The 16922-nt window shown below is 38.3% G+C and overlaps 1 protein-coding gene across 1 annotated transcript in view; it reads right to left on the bottom strand.

The window, feature by feature from the left end:
• Positions 1-16922, bottom strand: part of poe (E3 ubiquitin-protein ligase-like protein poe) — a 797274-nt gene that overhangs the window by 523260 nt on the left and 257092 nt on the right. Inside the window, exon 22 of the mRNA XM_067137373.2 lies at positions 15200-15413. Coding sequence (XP_066993474.2) covers positions 15200-15413 — 214 coding nt within the window. The remainder of the gene's footprint in view (positions 1-15199; positions 15414-16922) is intronic.

Raw genomic sequence — 16922 nt, 5'->3', positions numbered from 1 at the left:
AAAGTGGTGACAAACTCTGTTTTATTGTGAATACTGTGTACGTGACTGTCGAAGAAGTATTTATTGCGATTTTGGTTGCCAAATTTACATATACTGCTCTTCTAGGATATATGCTAATCGTGTGTTATGAAATGCGAAAGGTTTGAAATAATGAAACATTTTTTGTGCAGGAAAATACGTGTGTAGACGATACCATGACTAGTGACGCAAATAATAAACCAAAAATAGTTTAAAAATTTAGGGAGGAATACTCGAAAGAATGGCCCTGTTTACTGCTTTCCTCAAAATCTCATTCACATGTGTTTCGTATTGTGTGTAGCCGCGATTATTCAGATGCGCATGATGAAGAAGAACAAGACTAAATTCCGTGCTAATATGAACACAGAACTGTTAAGTGCTCTGTTAACGCAGAGGATGCACATGATATCAAAAGAAAAAGCATGTCACCAGTGTACTGTAAGTTTACCAAACAGGAGTCCAGCTCCATGGCTAAATGGTTAGCGTGCTGGCCTTTGGTTACAGGGGTCCCGGGTTCGATTACCGGCAGGGTCGGGAATTTTAAACGTCATTGGTTAATTTCACTGGCACGGAGGCTGGGTGTATGTGTCGTCCATCATCATTTCATCCTCACCATGAAGTGCAGGTCGCCTACGGGTGTCAAATCAAAAGACCTGCACCTGGCGAGCCGAACATGTCCTCGGACACTCCCGTCACTAAAAGCCATACGGCATTTCATTTAACAAACAGGAACTACAAGCTGCTAAGGGAGCAACTACAGTACTCAAAAAAGATCTTTCAACCTCCACTCAGATATGAACTGCAGATTACCTGTTAATTTAGCAGGTAAGAATCACACTCTTAATATGCCAGTCTTTGAATATGTTACATCAGGTTGAATTGTATGTTGTTCAATGATTTTTCAACGATATGTAAGTTAGTAAGATCTCGGGGGAAAAAATTCTCCGGCCGCTGCCCCCACCCTGTGCCCTAACGGCTGCATTACGAATTGCCTTTCTTGAAAGTTGGCATCTCTGTGTACTACTCCAGAAGAGGAAAGAAACCTCGATTCTTCAATTTTGCAACTTTCCGGCAGGGAATCAAACCCACGTTCTTCCGAGTGAACAGAGCATGCCTTTACGGCTATCACTAGGCAGGCCCTCAAACAAAAGTAGGGCTGCTCAATAATAATCTTCTTCTACTACTACTACTACTACTTTTCCCGCAACCTGATGGGGTTGCAGATGCGAACTGTGTCGCCAATATGGACTTTTGTCTTTAAGGAATTAAAGGAATTGTGTTCTGGACGCGCTATTTTGAAGATATGTTTGCCTTAAAATATCACATCACCAACGGTGATATCATTCTCAAACAGCTAAATGGGGTTGATCCATGGACCAAGTTTACTTCCGAAGGTGAAATCGATAATTCTTCTAACTTTTTTAGACCTCACTATTAACAGCAGCTCAAACAAATTTTCTCATACCATCTTTAGAAAGCCCACCCAAACCGTAAACACCATTCATCAAGATTCTATACACCTGGACTCAAAAAAAAAACTTTTTACAGCTTAATTCATAGAGCTTTTAGCGTCCCTTTATCTGACATGAATAAAAAAAAGAACCCGATACTATCTATTTTATTGCAAGAAAAAACTGTTTTGGCAGGCATTTCATAGACAGGATAGTCAGTAGAATTGTTAACAAATCCACCTCAACTCTGCTCAGAGAGACAAAAAAGAAAACATAACTACACCACCTTCACTTACACTAATAAAAATATTTACGAAATCACTAATATTCTTAAGAAACATAATGTCAATATTGCCTTTAAAACAATCAACAACAATACTAATCCATTTTATAACCAGCACAAAATCAGTAACATCTGGAATAAATACAACAAATCAGGTGTATGTAAGTTAAATTGCAACCAATGTTCAGCGAGCTACATTGGGTAAACCGGAAAAAGCTTTTCAATTATAAAGAACATGTCAACGCCTTCAGGCACAAAAAATATTCCTTCACCTCCATACCACAGGACTTGCAGGGATGTAAGTAGTCAGATGTTCCGCATTTTATTTCATTCTTTTGTATTACATGATGGTTCAAAACTTGCCTACTTTTAACATTAATAATAGCCTTCATTCTTCTTCTAGGGTACTCTACTGCACATTTTTCCACCTATGAAAACACAGCGAGATTTTCCGCCTACCTTATTATCAAGAATTGTTATCACGCCAACAAGATGAACTCAATTTTATTTTACTGGAACCATCACTTATGTTTAACATATGTCTAATATTTTTATCTTAATTCTACAAGAACTGAACATTGTGCTCCATATCATCAAGTTTCAATCGACACATTCAGCACATCAAGAAGGACTCTATTACCAATTTTACCGAACTATCTCATGTTAATCATCCTTATTTTTATTTTTAACAGTATCAAATATTGTGGTCAGAACATTCCAACATAATTTTCAACATTTTGACCAATGCATTTGGTATTCCGAATGATTTTAATGTGTTTTGCCCTTGTCCTTTGTTTTTAATCTTAAAACATTTTGGCTGATGTCTACCATATAGATGAAATATGTTCCGTTATTTATCAATGTTACTTAAATAAATTTTTAAAAATGCAGTATTGTAAAGTTGGAACATCTGACCATACCTTTCTGATTAAGTATACGTACGACAATACGGGCTTTATAATGAAATTTACTTTATGCAATAATATGGACTTTGCCATGTTTTACGGTCGGATACCCGTACTGACTATTGAATGTTTCTGTGGCGGTTGGTAGTGCGATGTAGTGTTCTGTATATGAAGAGGAATGTATTAGGACAAACATAAACACTCAGTTCCTGAGTTAGAGATTAACCATAACTGATTAAAAATGAATCGAACACGGGAACCTCTCCGAGCCAAAAGCCTCAAAAGTGACCATTCAGTCAAGGAGCCGTGCTAAAACTCTCAGGTGTTGGAGCCACCTCAAGCTCATTAATGTATAAAGATAACCCAAAACAGAATTCAAAGGAGGAAAAAAGCTAATTATGCCTCCATAACATATTTACATTAACCTACGAATGCTGGAGTTTTCAATTTTCGATTTTTTAAAAATATTTATTTAATATTCCTAGCATTCACATATCAGAGAACATTTAAAAGTAATTTTTCCAAATATTTGATGGTTGGTTTCTAAATGAGGGTCTGGTACCATATGGTACCACATGGCGCTTGACATAGCTTTTGGTTGGAACCTAAAAATTGTTACCTCTTTAGAATACCATGAAATGTAAAGCTTATATTATTACCGAATATCACTTACAATTACAAATTACTTTGCAATAAACAAAAGAACAAGTGGTGTTTATAGGTTTATTTGTGATATCCCTTTGGGAGTTTCAAGAACATTAACTCAGGCATGACATATCTTTAGGAAGTACAAATAATATTACTATAGACTTCAGCTTTTCTTATTTAGTCACCTATTTCCACTTTTCACTACTTTAGAATGGCAAAATGCAGTTTAAATCATCGCCCACACTACACTGGACGCATTCTGTGCTGCCACAGGATTTGCATCTGTTCGCCACACAGCTCCAGCGTTGGTTTGTTGGAGCGATATAGTGATGTAGGCCGTTGAATCTTAAGGTGTCAGATACTCGAAGAAGAAAAGAAGTGTAAACAACTGTATTTATTTATCTTCATAATACCACCCAAATATATATATCGTAATAAATATTTTGTACCTACTCTTTTCTGATCGTGGCACTTACACATAGCCACTTAGAAGGAAAATGGCGATTAATATTTTAATTCCTTCGGGGTTATTTCTCGTTTGTAAAAAGCGCATGCTTGTTGGCTCCAGAGCACAAGTAATCCCAATTTCATCATAAAAGAACCCTCAAATATTTCGGTCGGCATCATATATCGAAAAGTAGAAAATTTTGTACTAGAGAAATGGACTGTTGTGGGTCATCCGCCATCCACGTACCTGGTGAAAGATGTGATTTCACTCTCTTTCTGGGCCATGAATCATTATCGGACATGGATTATCTACTCCTGTGCGGAATTTGTTGCTATATCACTACTTCTGCTGGTGCTCGGAATTGACCACCTGCAAGGTTATCTGCAAGACCCCCTTCATCTCCCTCAGATAATACATTAGATTCCAGTGGTTCAATATGTTATGACGTTGATTTTTTTAAAGTAAAATCTACAATTATATACTTTTATGACACACAAATTATTCTTTGCAACTACAGTATGAATTGTTACTTTAGAATCACCCTTAGAAGTACGGAGGAAAGAAACGGTGCGGTACGTACTGTGCCAACAGAATAATTACTGTCATAACAACTAACACAAGAATGCTGACGAACTGCTTATTATTTCAATTCATGGACTTATATTTAAAGATAATAAACCACATGATACAAAATTGTATTGTCAACATTTATAAACAAAATAAAGCAGCTTACTTTAGATGGGCAGTCATTTTTATTCCTCTCGACACAATCTCAAATTACAAGCAGTTGTTGCCGCAAACAAATACTCAAATAAAACCTTCCGTTGATGTCAGGCATTGTAGGGAGTATCTCCTTGACAATGTAAAGCGAAGCTGCCAGATTTATAGCGCGAGTAAGGATCAGCATGAGAAAATCAGAAGTAAGGCGCACTGGTACTATAGGGCACCGCATGGAGTTGCCGGGTTAAAGTGAGTGCTTTAAGCTACTTCAGCCATACTTAACACATATTAATGTGTTACTAAAATACTTAATACCGGTACTAATCTTACATTTATGCTTATAGAATAAAAGAGAAGAAATCGAAAAAACAAACTATTTGTAGGTTTCTGAGAGAAAAATGCCTCAGCAGGCATCATGGAAAATTAAACAGAAAAGTCCATTAAGTAGGCTTAATTTGAGACAGGTGAACCCTGAAAATGTTCTGAGTTTCTGGGTTGTTAACCAACAGAGTGCTGGAGTGAGAAAATCCACAATTCTACAATGGCCACGGAATCTAGGAGCAAGCTTACCGGCTGCAACAAAATTCTTAATACCTTGTTTCCAACCACGAAGTTAGTTTATCGGAGTCCACGATCGTACCTTTCTTTTCCTCTCCAATGAAAGGCCATACATCACAGATATTATCCAAATCTACCATATCTGGTAACAGATCACAAGTTGGAGAGTGGTGAGTTAGGGACAAAAGTAAACATTAAGGACAGAAGAGTAACTTTGTGCGATTTGTGCATGGCAGAGTTGAATGCAAAAGACACCCAATGTAAAGATGTATCCCAGTATCCCAGCAGGTATGATCACCATAAAAGCAATGAGGGCTGACTGGAGACTGCGATTAACTCGCTCACATATGAGGGTTGGGAGTAATAGGCTGTAGTTGTAACATGCGAGATGGAAAGGTCAAAAACTTACGAAATAAGTTTGAGGTAAATGGTTTTGCATTATCTGACAAAATATTGATAGGGTCCACAAGAAACAAAAATGGAGTTCAAGCAACAGAGTAGTTTGAGCAGTGGCCAACCTGGTCAACAATTATCAAGTAAAATAGGTGAACCCGTCCACGCATATAACCGTGAATTTATTCCCGTTGCCCTTTGATCTCTGGAAAGGCCCCATGTAGTCTACGTACAATCTCTCTACAAGACGAGTGGGTTGATGAAAAGACAGTAAGCCCAACTCAATATTCAAGAGAGGCTTGCTTATCATACAAGTTTATGGGTTTTGACCAATACTCTTATCTCTCCGTCCATAGATTTCCATGTGAAAAGCTCTCAAATTTCCTCCTGGATCACAAAAACTCTTAGATGATCTCCAATGGGAGTCTCATAACATCATTTGAAGATCATGGGCACTAAGACAGCAGGGATTACAATTTTTCAGATTATGATTTTGAATAGACAGACAACAAAGAACACCTGTTTTCAAAATATATTGTGCGAAAGTCTTTCCTGAAGTAAGATGATCAGCTCAAGCTCTGGGTCTTCTCTGACGTTTAGGTATATCATGATATAACAGAGGAGCATCAGACAGGATGGCATTAATAAATGAAGAAACATAAAAAACATTAAGAATTGGGAATGTGTCATTGCCAATCGCATCAAGAAATTGATAAAACATCCACAGGAAAAACAGTGCGGCTTCAAAACTGGAGTCTCAACTAGTGAAGCGAATCAAACTCTCCAAATATTAATAGAGAAACTTTAAAAGTATCTCCACAGGGTTTTCATTAATTTACAGAAACCAACTGACCACATTCCTAGGGAATCGTTTGGACTGCACTGCGACACCAAAATGTTCTGGAGGAGTATATGAAGCTTATCCAGGACATGTACGTCTATCCCCCTACAAAGGTGAAGTCTAGTTCTGATATCACTGGGAGCTTCCCTGTTGAGGTTGGAGTTCATCAATGTTCAGCTTTAAGCCCAATCTTATTCAATATAGTTATTAACTATCTCACAGAACTGGTGACAACTAAAATGGACCCTTCTATATGAAGACGACATCGTCCTAGTTGGCGAAACACATGAAGAGGTCAAGGCAGCCTTAGAACTTTGGAGAAAATCTTTGGAGACAAACGGACTCAGAATAAGCCGTACGAAGATGAAGCATATGTTCTTTAACTTTGCCAAGCCAGAACTTCGAAGTCCACGCAATACAATTTGCTTAGCGGGTGAACCACTGGCAATGACGAATAAATTCAAGTACCTGGGCTCAGTTATTACCACCGATATGACGACATGACGATGTAAAGCATTGCATCAACGTTGGATGGACCAAATGGGGTTTGCTGATAGGCATGTTATGTGAAAGGCAGATGCCTACAAAGCTCAAAGGCAAGATATACAAGACTGTTGTTAGCCCTGGCCTCACTTATTGCTCCGAGTGCTGGACAGGGCAAAAGAAGCATGATCAGCAAATGCATGCAACGGAAATGCGGATGCTGAGATGGTCAGCGGGTGTCGCCCTCTCGGACCAAGTGCACAATGAGTATGTACGAGGATCATTTTATACAGCCCCTATCAGTGAGAAATTGGATGAGCGGCAGTTGTGCTGGTACAGACACAACATCGAGATCCCGTTAAGAGAATTCTTGCAATTTAGCAGACATGCCAACTTTCGAAAGTGAAGAATCAGGAGGGTTTTTTTGCGGCATAAACCAACATGTAAAGTTAAAAACTTCATGATTGTTCCGTATTGAATAGAGAAATAAGAAGATGTACAATATTACAGGGAAGGATCCACCTTTCAATACTCCGTAGTAAGTTGAACTAAAAAGTAGTTACGTTCCCCACCCCCTTTCTCTATTTATCATTTCTTTATCAATTACTACGGCAAGTTGTTTCGAGTTGAACCTCGTATTTCTTTCATTATTTCTTCCCTTTTTTAATATATTTTCATTTGGTTTATTCTTTTTTAACATTTTAAATTATTTTAAAACCTATATATCCACTTTGAATTTGACGAAATTAAATCCTACACTGTTTTCCTAAGACTTCATTCATGTCACCTTTTACTCTTCGGCCGGAGAAACAAATGCCTACAAGACCTGCCTAGCAACGACTTTACATAAGTGCATACTTGATCTGCTTATGAACTTCAACTATATTTGTTTTCGGCGCAAGATAGTGATGTTCTGTTTACTCTCTTGACTGGGATTATTGTGTTTTGAACATTAACTGAATTGCTACAATATGATACAATGTTAATTTGTTGCCTGTGTTCAATATATTAGTTGTTTTAAGATCTTCGCTAATTGGCTGATGATGACACTTGAAATGTGTTGAAACCGGTCCCAATAAACAGGTTGTAACTACTTTTTAGTTCAACTTACTACGGAGTATTGAAAGGTGGATCCTTCCCTAATAATATTGTACATCATCTTACACCAACATGTTACGACACATTATTAGTGATGTAACTTTAAAGAATAATTTAACATTACACTACTCAATTACATAATTTTCTTATTAATTAAATAGTGAAATATTGCATGTACTTTATAAATACTGAAATACTGCATGTATCCGGGCTTTAGAACACATGGCTGTTCATTGTAATTGCTTTAGACCTCTTCATACATTTCTGAAGTAAATTTATGCTCAAAGTACTGACCTTGTTGAACGGGTTTTAAAGTTTTAACTTTTTCCAGAATTCTTCTTCTGGAAGCCTTTGTCTGAAGTGAGATTTTGTCCTTGAAAATATGCTTTAAAAAATCTCACAGACTGCACTGCTATATGGAAATGATAAAATAAAAGGCATTACATTAGAGATTCTGCCATATTTAAGAACAACACCAGCTGATTGCGACTGTCTTTCTAGTGCCCACTAAACATCAATTCTCCTGGGATTTTAAAAAAATACAGGAATACTAAATTTGCTCTCAATATCAGGAGATAAGTCTCTGCAATCAGGAAAGAGGGATGGAAGAACCAAAAGTAGGGAGTCTCCCGCTTAAGTTGGGGGAGATGGCACATCCTAGTTACATACTTCAATTATATTAAATTGTATTATATTTATATATACATTTTCGCAACCGAAACAATTACAGACTGGATCGTTAAGCTACTCACTGAGTACCGACGGCATTTGAAAGGACAGTGCCGGACATTGAGTACGTTGCGCTGTTCTTAAGGAGCCAGCAATTTGCTTCAATCAAGCGACTTGTCTTAGACCTGTACACAATTTTGGGACTTCATATTTATTAAATTGTGTTGTGACTTCGCGCCTGATAGTATATGCAGGCTGGCTCGCTTAACTGTTCACCTCTTCTTGTAAACATTTTGAGACAATGCCGAACTTTGCGTGAGTTGTGCTACAATTCAGAAGATTGCGCCTTACTTCATATCAGTGACTGACCTTCTACTTCTTCTAGATTTTACAATTTAAAATCGCACATTACCAATCCCCATTATCTTCTATTGCCTCTTCAACTGTTTTTGTGAAAGACTCATTCTTTAATTTCTTATTTACCTATGCATTGTTTTTGCATTTTATTCGGCTGATGATGACCCAAATTGGGGTCGAATAATTAAATAGAAATGTAACACTACATTTCTTATCTATTTGTACTGAATAGGTTGAACTACGTTATTTGTTATTTCAATTTAATTATTTTGCCTTGTCGATGAGAGGTCCACTACCACTTTGAAACAGTTTAATGCTTTGTTTGTTGCCATTTGAATGTCATTCTTTCACTAGTTCCTCTTCAATTTTCACTATTTCAGCTCCCGGTGCCTTTTCAATCTCGAACACTCAGAACAGTTTACACACACCACCCATCTCATATTTAAGATAGTCTATTATGCCTACCTTTTCTTTAAGAGTTAAAACTTCATCAGACCCATGTTAAAATACACCAAATTACTAACATAAAACTGGGCAGACCAAAAGCCCACAAGTCAATTAAAAGTAACCTGACAGTGAAAGTAGGAATTCCACCGCTGTCTAGCATGTGAGATCACACAACTTCCGGGAGTGACAGGATAGCTTCTTCGAAGAATGTGGACAACCTGCACCGCAAGTTACGATGCCTGCAATTCTTGGAATTACCAATTGTGCAAACAGTAAGTGAATAGAGTACAGGACACAAATATTTTTGAGGGAAAAAAAAGAAAAGTGTCTGTTAGGAGAGGTTTAATTGGAGTTTCTAGTGGCTATGGTGTGTCTGCATCTGTAATAGAGAATGTCCGTATAAGAGGGGTAAATTGCTCATACATAACATGGGATTTAATTATGGACCTATCGTCCAATAAGGAGGGGTGTCCGCAGGTGAGAGGTGTCCATTAAGGCACGTGTTACTACATATACATACATATGGGGGATCTGACGTGTCGAGAGTCAAGGTAGAGGATGGCGCACCCATGGTAATGTGCCCTGTGTGACGAGATATTCGAAGATTTATATACAGACACATTATCTGATGTTCCACATGGGTGACAGGCCCTAAGAATTCTTGTAGTTTCTCGGCTGACAGTAGGCAACTAGCTAAGAGAATTTTCCCCCAATTTCCCGGATCACTGCTACAACTTGGTGGCAAAATTATGATCCAAATGGTGTAGTCATGGAATATAGAGTTTATGGCAGCTATTTCTTTCTTTCTTTCTTTCTTTCTTTAAACCTTCATGTAGTTATAATAATATTGGATATGTAGAGCTATTCTCTGGAGCTCCAGTCCAGCTGTTAACATGGTACAGTGCATTCAGTTGCCGACCGGTACCTACATTTTTGATTAATTATGTGCAAACCGGTTATCATAGATATTGAGTGAGAGTAAATTGAATATTTCTAACGATGAAAGGCTAACACTAAACTGGGAGTAACTGTAAAGAGAAATCCTTCGATACTTGAACACAATAATTACATGACAGATGCAGACAGGGCAGATCAGTATCACTCCTAACTACACCATGCTGGGATCATCATCATCATCATCATCATCATCATTTCCCCTTATCCAGCTCCTGCTGGGTCGGGGTATTCATGGTACTTCTCCATCTTCCTCTTCCCTTCCACCATTCCTCTTCCACGATCTTGTCCCAGTCTAAATTTCGTCGCTCTTCCCTGATTCAATCCATCTTGTTCTAGGTCTTCCTCTTGCTCTCTTGCCCTCGCACTTTGCCTAAAGCATCTGTCTTGGAATTCTATTCTCCTCCATCCTATTTACATGTCCAAGCCACCTTAGTTTATTCTTTTCAACTCTCTCATTTATATTTCCTATCCCAACTTCCTTCCGAACATCTTCATATCTCACTGCTTTCCTTGTCTTTACTATCATACTTCTTAGGAATTTCATCTCAGTGGTTTGAATTCTACTCTCTTGCATGCTAGTCAAACTCCCAGTCTCAGCTGCATAAGTCATTATGGTTACATAGTACATTTTGTACATTATTTCTTTACTTTTCCTTAGTACTTCTTTGCTCCAAACAAGTTTTCTTACACTTTGGTAGAATGCATTACTTTGCTGTACCCTCCTGCAAATTTCCATGTCCATCCTAGCATTTTGCATTAATTCACTTCCTAGGTATTCAAAGCTGTCCACAATTTCCAGACTCTGCCTTCCAATTTTCACAGTACCCTTTCCTTGCTCTTTCCCCTCCCGACATCACCATAGTCATGCTTTTCTCTGTATTGATTTTCATGCCAAACTTCTAATTTTTTTTTTTCAGTACATCTAGATGATGTTGAACTTCATTGCTATCCTTTCCCCAGATCACATCTTCATCTGCAAGTAGGAGTATCTCCATCTCTTTATCTCCGTAGGCTCTCTCAGGGGAGCCTGCTAACCCGTAGAGGGTACGTCCCCACGTGGCGGATAGGGAGACCCTACAATTCAGTAGGGCTGGTTGAAAATACCCAATACAAGCCATGGACCAGTTCATGGGGGCTTTAAAATATTGAAACGCCCTCTCTCCAGGGATCACAAATACGAAGGGCCCAAGACCAGGGTATGGGTGAAGATCCCAACGGCATCAGTGGCAGAGAAGGTGGACTTCGGTACGGCATTGGTTGCGGAAGAGGGGAAATTTGTAGCGTCTGTACTCCAGAGGAGCGGCTACAGAAAGCTTCTGTACTCCAGTGCAGTGACCTAAAATAACACCTGACAGTAGGTATAAAATGCCTTTGGGAGTAATGACCTCATCATAATAATAGCCTATATATGGTATGGTACCATGCTGAGAAAGACTATTAAAAGGAGCTAAAAATGGTACTGCTTTGAAAGGTATCGTACAGTATAGACTACTAAGCAACCTGGTGTTTATATTATAAGTTTGAAGTCAATATCTTAAATACTTTTAGAATTACAGTAGCTTGAGTTCAGCAGTGTGATTTTTTTTTGGTAAGCTTGAACTATCCGCTCAACATGGGGTAGCAGCCACCATCCCAGGCTCGTCAATGCATTAACACATTCGCTGCTATTGTTACACTGTTGATATTAAGCGTGAGTGTGTCACGAGTCACCGATGTCTTGTACTGTACTTCGCTGGTGTGCGTCACGAGGCACGTGTGACTCGTCCTGCGGAAGTAGTTCTGCGGGCTGCCGGTGGATAGCGAGAAAGTATATTACTTCGAAATAATTAGATTGACAGCTACAAGTCACGTCAAGTTCTCACATTCCACAACAGGAGGATCCACCAGCACTCGGTTTAGCAGCAAAAATTATTAAAGCCCACGAGTCACCCGTGCATTGCATAGCACAGGACAGAGCGTTAACATCCCTTTCTACATATTAGTAATGGTTGATTTACACGAGTGTAAATACATTTTTACATAAACAATAAATGAACATATTTATTTGCTTTATATTAAAGCCACTGCGTATAAAATTTTAAATAATATTTTTTTAGATAACACTGTTCTCTATTTGAACTCGATTGTCTATTTCTTTTCACTGATCTTGAAACTCCCAAAACTATTTACACTCGTGATTACTCTGATTTTGTTATTATACAACAGTAGTTTTTATTTTGAATACAGTAAGTTCAATTTCAGCATTCATGAACGTTATTAAAACATCCAATGCACATGAATGGTTTGTTTGGGAATTCCTCACAGTACGTTGTCACCCGCTTTGTTTTCTTGTCAGCGTCTTTCAAAGCTGAGTAATAATAATAATAACTTAAATGTTTCCACCTTTTCAATACAATATATTCACAAAATTACAAAATTATACGGTACTAGTTTCGACCCATCTAGGGGTCATCATCAGCCGTATTGGAGCAAAGATCATTTGTGGCGAAATCCTAAGACAATATTATTTTAAAGAATAACAAGTGAAATGAGATGTTATGGTAATAGTTAATAATACAAGGAATATACATAATAAGAGGTTTTTAACAAAGAATAAAGTATAAATGGGGTGTTGTAAAAATTATAATCATGGAAATCAGTAAGTTCTTGTATTGAAATGAAATATGGCTTAGGAAGAGGGCTTAAGGTGGGGCTGAAGGGTGCGGGAGAAAGTGTAATTGTCTTGGAAAAGTACCTTTGATTAAATTTAGGATTGAGTTTAGGTTGGCTGCATTATTGTTTCTGAGGAAAGTGATAAATAGATCGAAGAGTATGTTGGGTTTCTCTGAGATTTCATTGAGATTGTGACTGGCATTAAAGTATTGGTCTAGGTGTATGTAGTAATTTTCCATTATGTTCAGTAAAGGGCCCTTGTTTGCTAATACGAGGATGTCCATGTCTTGTTCAATATTGGTGAAATTATGGTTATAATCTTGCATGTGTTGGCCGATGGCTGAAAACTTGTTGTAATTTTGTGAATATATTGTATTGAAAAGGTGGAAACATTTAAGTTATTATTATTATTACTTATATATTGTTCAATACGGACCAAAAACATGAAATTCATAACCATCAATTTCAAAGCTGAGCTTTATAGCAAACCACGCATTGTCTTCTACATTTTCTTCGAGAGTGTGTGCGCACGTCTCCTCCCAGGACTGATGATAGGTTCTGTCTGTGGTCGAACCAGACATCTTGCGACCTTCTCTTGAAATTACAGTAGTGGCATTTAGACTTCTTCCGACCTTCTCTTGAAATTGCAGTAGTGACATTTTTTTCGCAGACGTCGTGGTGCGAAGTATACAAGCCTTAACCAAGGCAGTTCCAATGATAACTTCTAGGGCTACTTTCCTGTACCATTTTAAACCTTTCCATAGACCTGAATAATAGGAAGACATCTGATCGCTGAAATCGACCGCCTTTTTAGCTCCATTGTAACCAAGAACAGAGAGAGACTTCCTGACAGGTTCACTGTCTCTCTTTTCCTTTCCAGAGTCTACCAGACAGTCACTATGGCTCGGCAATGTTGAAAGCATTAGAACAGGTCGCTTGTCAACCCACTTGATAACTCGAGTACCATGCTGACACATCTTACCTACCACCTCTCTTTTCTTCATTTTCATTTTCACTATCATCAGTAGTCCACGTCTATTGCTACGAAGGGTTCCACACACAAATGTTTCGTTCCTCAGAAGCTCTTCTGCCAGAGGTACACTGGTGCTGAACTATCATTTCTAATAGGCTGTCATCCACGAAGTGAGAGTATATATCAATGAGCTGTCCCTCTTCTAACTGTAACTGAAACTTTGCTTCCCCAGAAAAAACAGTGAAGCCTAAATCATTCCTGGTTATATCACACCAACTGCAGTCTGACTTAACTGATTGCGTTTTAACTTGTTCACTGTCAGTTTCACTGTGGCTATCATGTACATCTATGTCGGTTCCAGAGGACACTGGTGAAGATGAAATTGACAACGAAAAATTGGGATCCTCAGTATCACAACATTGGATATCTTCATCTCCTAAAAGATCCTCAATAATCGACTCCTCTAATGGTTTCTCTAATCGAAATCTCCTGGCTTGTTGTGAAGAGCCTGAACCGGAACTCTCTTTGGGTAGCTGGAAGTCTGCTAACCTACGTTTCATCTTAAACAATTCACACACATTCCTTAGCTTTCTACGCTTATAGTTGAGAATCAGATGATGACAGATGACAAGGGTATTCACACGTTATCACAACAGATGTCCGCCAGCGTACAATGACGGCTATAGCATGATAATACTCTGTCAACAATGTATAGCTCCTACTGTCCACCACAGTTGAGGGTGATGTCAAATAAAAATGCGAGGCAATGGACTCGTATAGCAAATAGTAAAAGCTGTATTACACCCATGCGTCACGAGTCACTTGTGCCTCGTGGTGTAAGGTAGTTGTTAAACATAACCTATGCCATAGAACAACATAGATACCACTTGTGACTCGCTGTCCTTCTGTTACGCAAAGTTATCACCGTAGCAGCATAGAATGAAATGTGTATTTTGTCCAGCACCACATTTTAGTGCTATACGAGTCACATGTGACTCGCAAAGCAGAGAACGTGTTAAGCACTCTTAATAACACACACATCAATGATACGGTTCTGGCAGTAAATGAAGGATAATACACTTTTTAATATAGGAATTTTCAAAGGACAGGAAAAAAAAAAAAAAACTTGTCATTACAACGGGAATCTCACTATATGCCGTTCTCACTATATCAGGCTTCTACTCCACATGTTTCAGTAATTCTAACTGACTTTTACCTAATCTTCGTATAAATTTAAAATATTCAGTTTTCCAAGTTTTATAAAAACCATTCATAAGCAAATAAATAATGTGACTTACCCAAGGGAAATCAGCAACAGCTCCTTCATTCCACTTCTCCAGCACAGAACGGACACATGTAGGCAGAAGAGCTGTGAGTGCAGTCGCTAGAGAGCTTGTCTTACCACATCGACTTGATGAGATGGCCAAAATCTCACGAAATGCTTGAAAGTCGTGCAGAGAGTATTTGCCAACTGGCTCTGAACTCTCATTCATTTGATATAAAAGACTTGACCTAAAGAAGAGATTCAAATTTGGCATTATCAATGGCAAAATAGAAATATCCATGATATTTAGTATGTCATTAAGTGACAGAATAATAGATACAGTTAAGGACAGAGAATGGGGTAAAGGATTTCCTCACAGTGTATGCACCCGAGACTGGATGCAAAGAAGATATGAAAAATCGTTGGAGACAATGGCAAGAGAAATAAAGGATGTGGAAGCGACTATCATGGGAGACTTCAATGCAATGGTGGGATGGGACGGAAAAGGAATGGAAGAAGTAACTGAACCTTTCGGATAGAGAAAGAGGAACGAAGGAGGAGGATAGTGGATTTTTTTTGTGAGAAACGGGTTAAGTGTGGGCAAAAACATGGTTCAGAAAAAATTATATAAATATTCAAGATATGGATGGGGAAACAGAAGGACAAAGACAATAACTGATTACTTCTTGGTGGAAAGAACAACTCCTAGACAGTTGTTAGATGTACCAACCTTCTTACCAGAAGTATCCTTCAATGGAGACCATACAGTAGTGCTAGCAAAAATGAAAGCAGGAAAAATAGTGAAACTGAAAGAAATGAGTAGAAAATAAAAGTATGGAAATTTAAAGATATGGAAGTGAAACAAAAATTTCAAAATGAATAGAAATAACACATACCCAGAACTAAGGTGGAGTGTGTGGAAATGGAATGGGACATGTTCAAGAAGGCATTTGTAAGCTTTGCAGTGTGTGCTTATGGCAAAGCAGTTCAAAGAGTGAACGTTCACTGTACCCCATGGTGGAATGAAATGGTATAGGAACCAGTGAATAATAAGAAGCATGGCAAGTATGGAATAAGGATAAAATGAATAAAAGTAGAAGTAAATATCAGGAAACGTAAAGTAGGTGCAAGAAAGTAGTAAGCAAAGAAAAGAAGAAGAGCTGAGAGAGAGAGAGAGAGAGAGAGAGAGAGAGAGAGAGACACACACACACCCTGACTGACTGATTCTGCACAAAGCAAATCTAATGCATTACTCTGCTGTACCCTCCTGCTAATTTCCATGTCCACCCTAGCATTTTGCATTAATTCAATTCCTAGGTATTTAAAGCTGTCCACAATTTCCAGACTCTGACTTCCAATTCTCACAGTGCCCTTTCCTTGCCTTTCCACTCTTGACATCACCATACTGTAGCTTTCCTTTTATCTGTACTGATTTTCATGCCACACTTCTCAAAGGATATCAGAAAGAAGAATGAAAAGAAAGATTGAACGAGAGTTACAAGAGGAACAATATGGCTTCAGGAGTGGAAGATCTACATTGGACCTAATCTTTAGCATGAGACAGCCAACAGAAAAGAACTGGGAATATGGAAAGGACTTGGTCATGACTTTCATAGATATGAAACGCACATGATAGTGCCCCCAGAGAGGTTTGAGAAACCATGGTTAAAATGAGACTAGGAAGAGAAATGTTAGAAATGGTGCAAGCAATGTACAACTGTGTTAGCAGGGTACTGACCCCAGTTGGAAAGACAGAA

Source organism: Anabrus simplex, chromosome 1 (genome assembly GCF_040414725.1).
Source record: "Anabrus simplex isolate iqAnaSimp1 chromosome 1, ASM4041472v1, whole genome shotgun sequence".
Classification (NCBI taxonomy): domain Eukaryota; kingdom Metazoa; phylum Arthropoda; class Insecta; order Orthoptera; family Tettigoniidae; genus Anabrus; species Anabrus simplex.
This window is presented reverse-complemented; position numbering and strand designations above follow the sequence as displayed.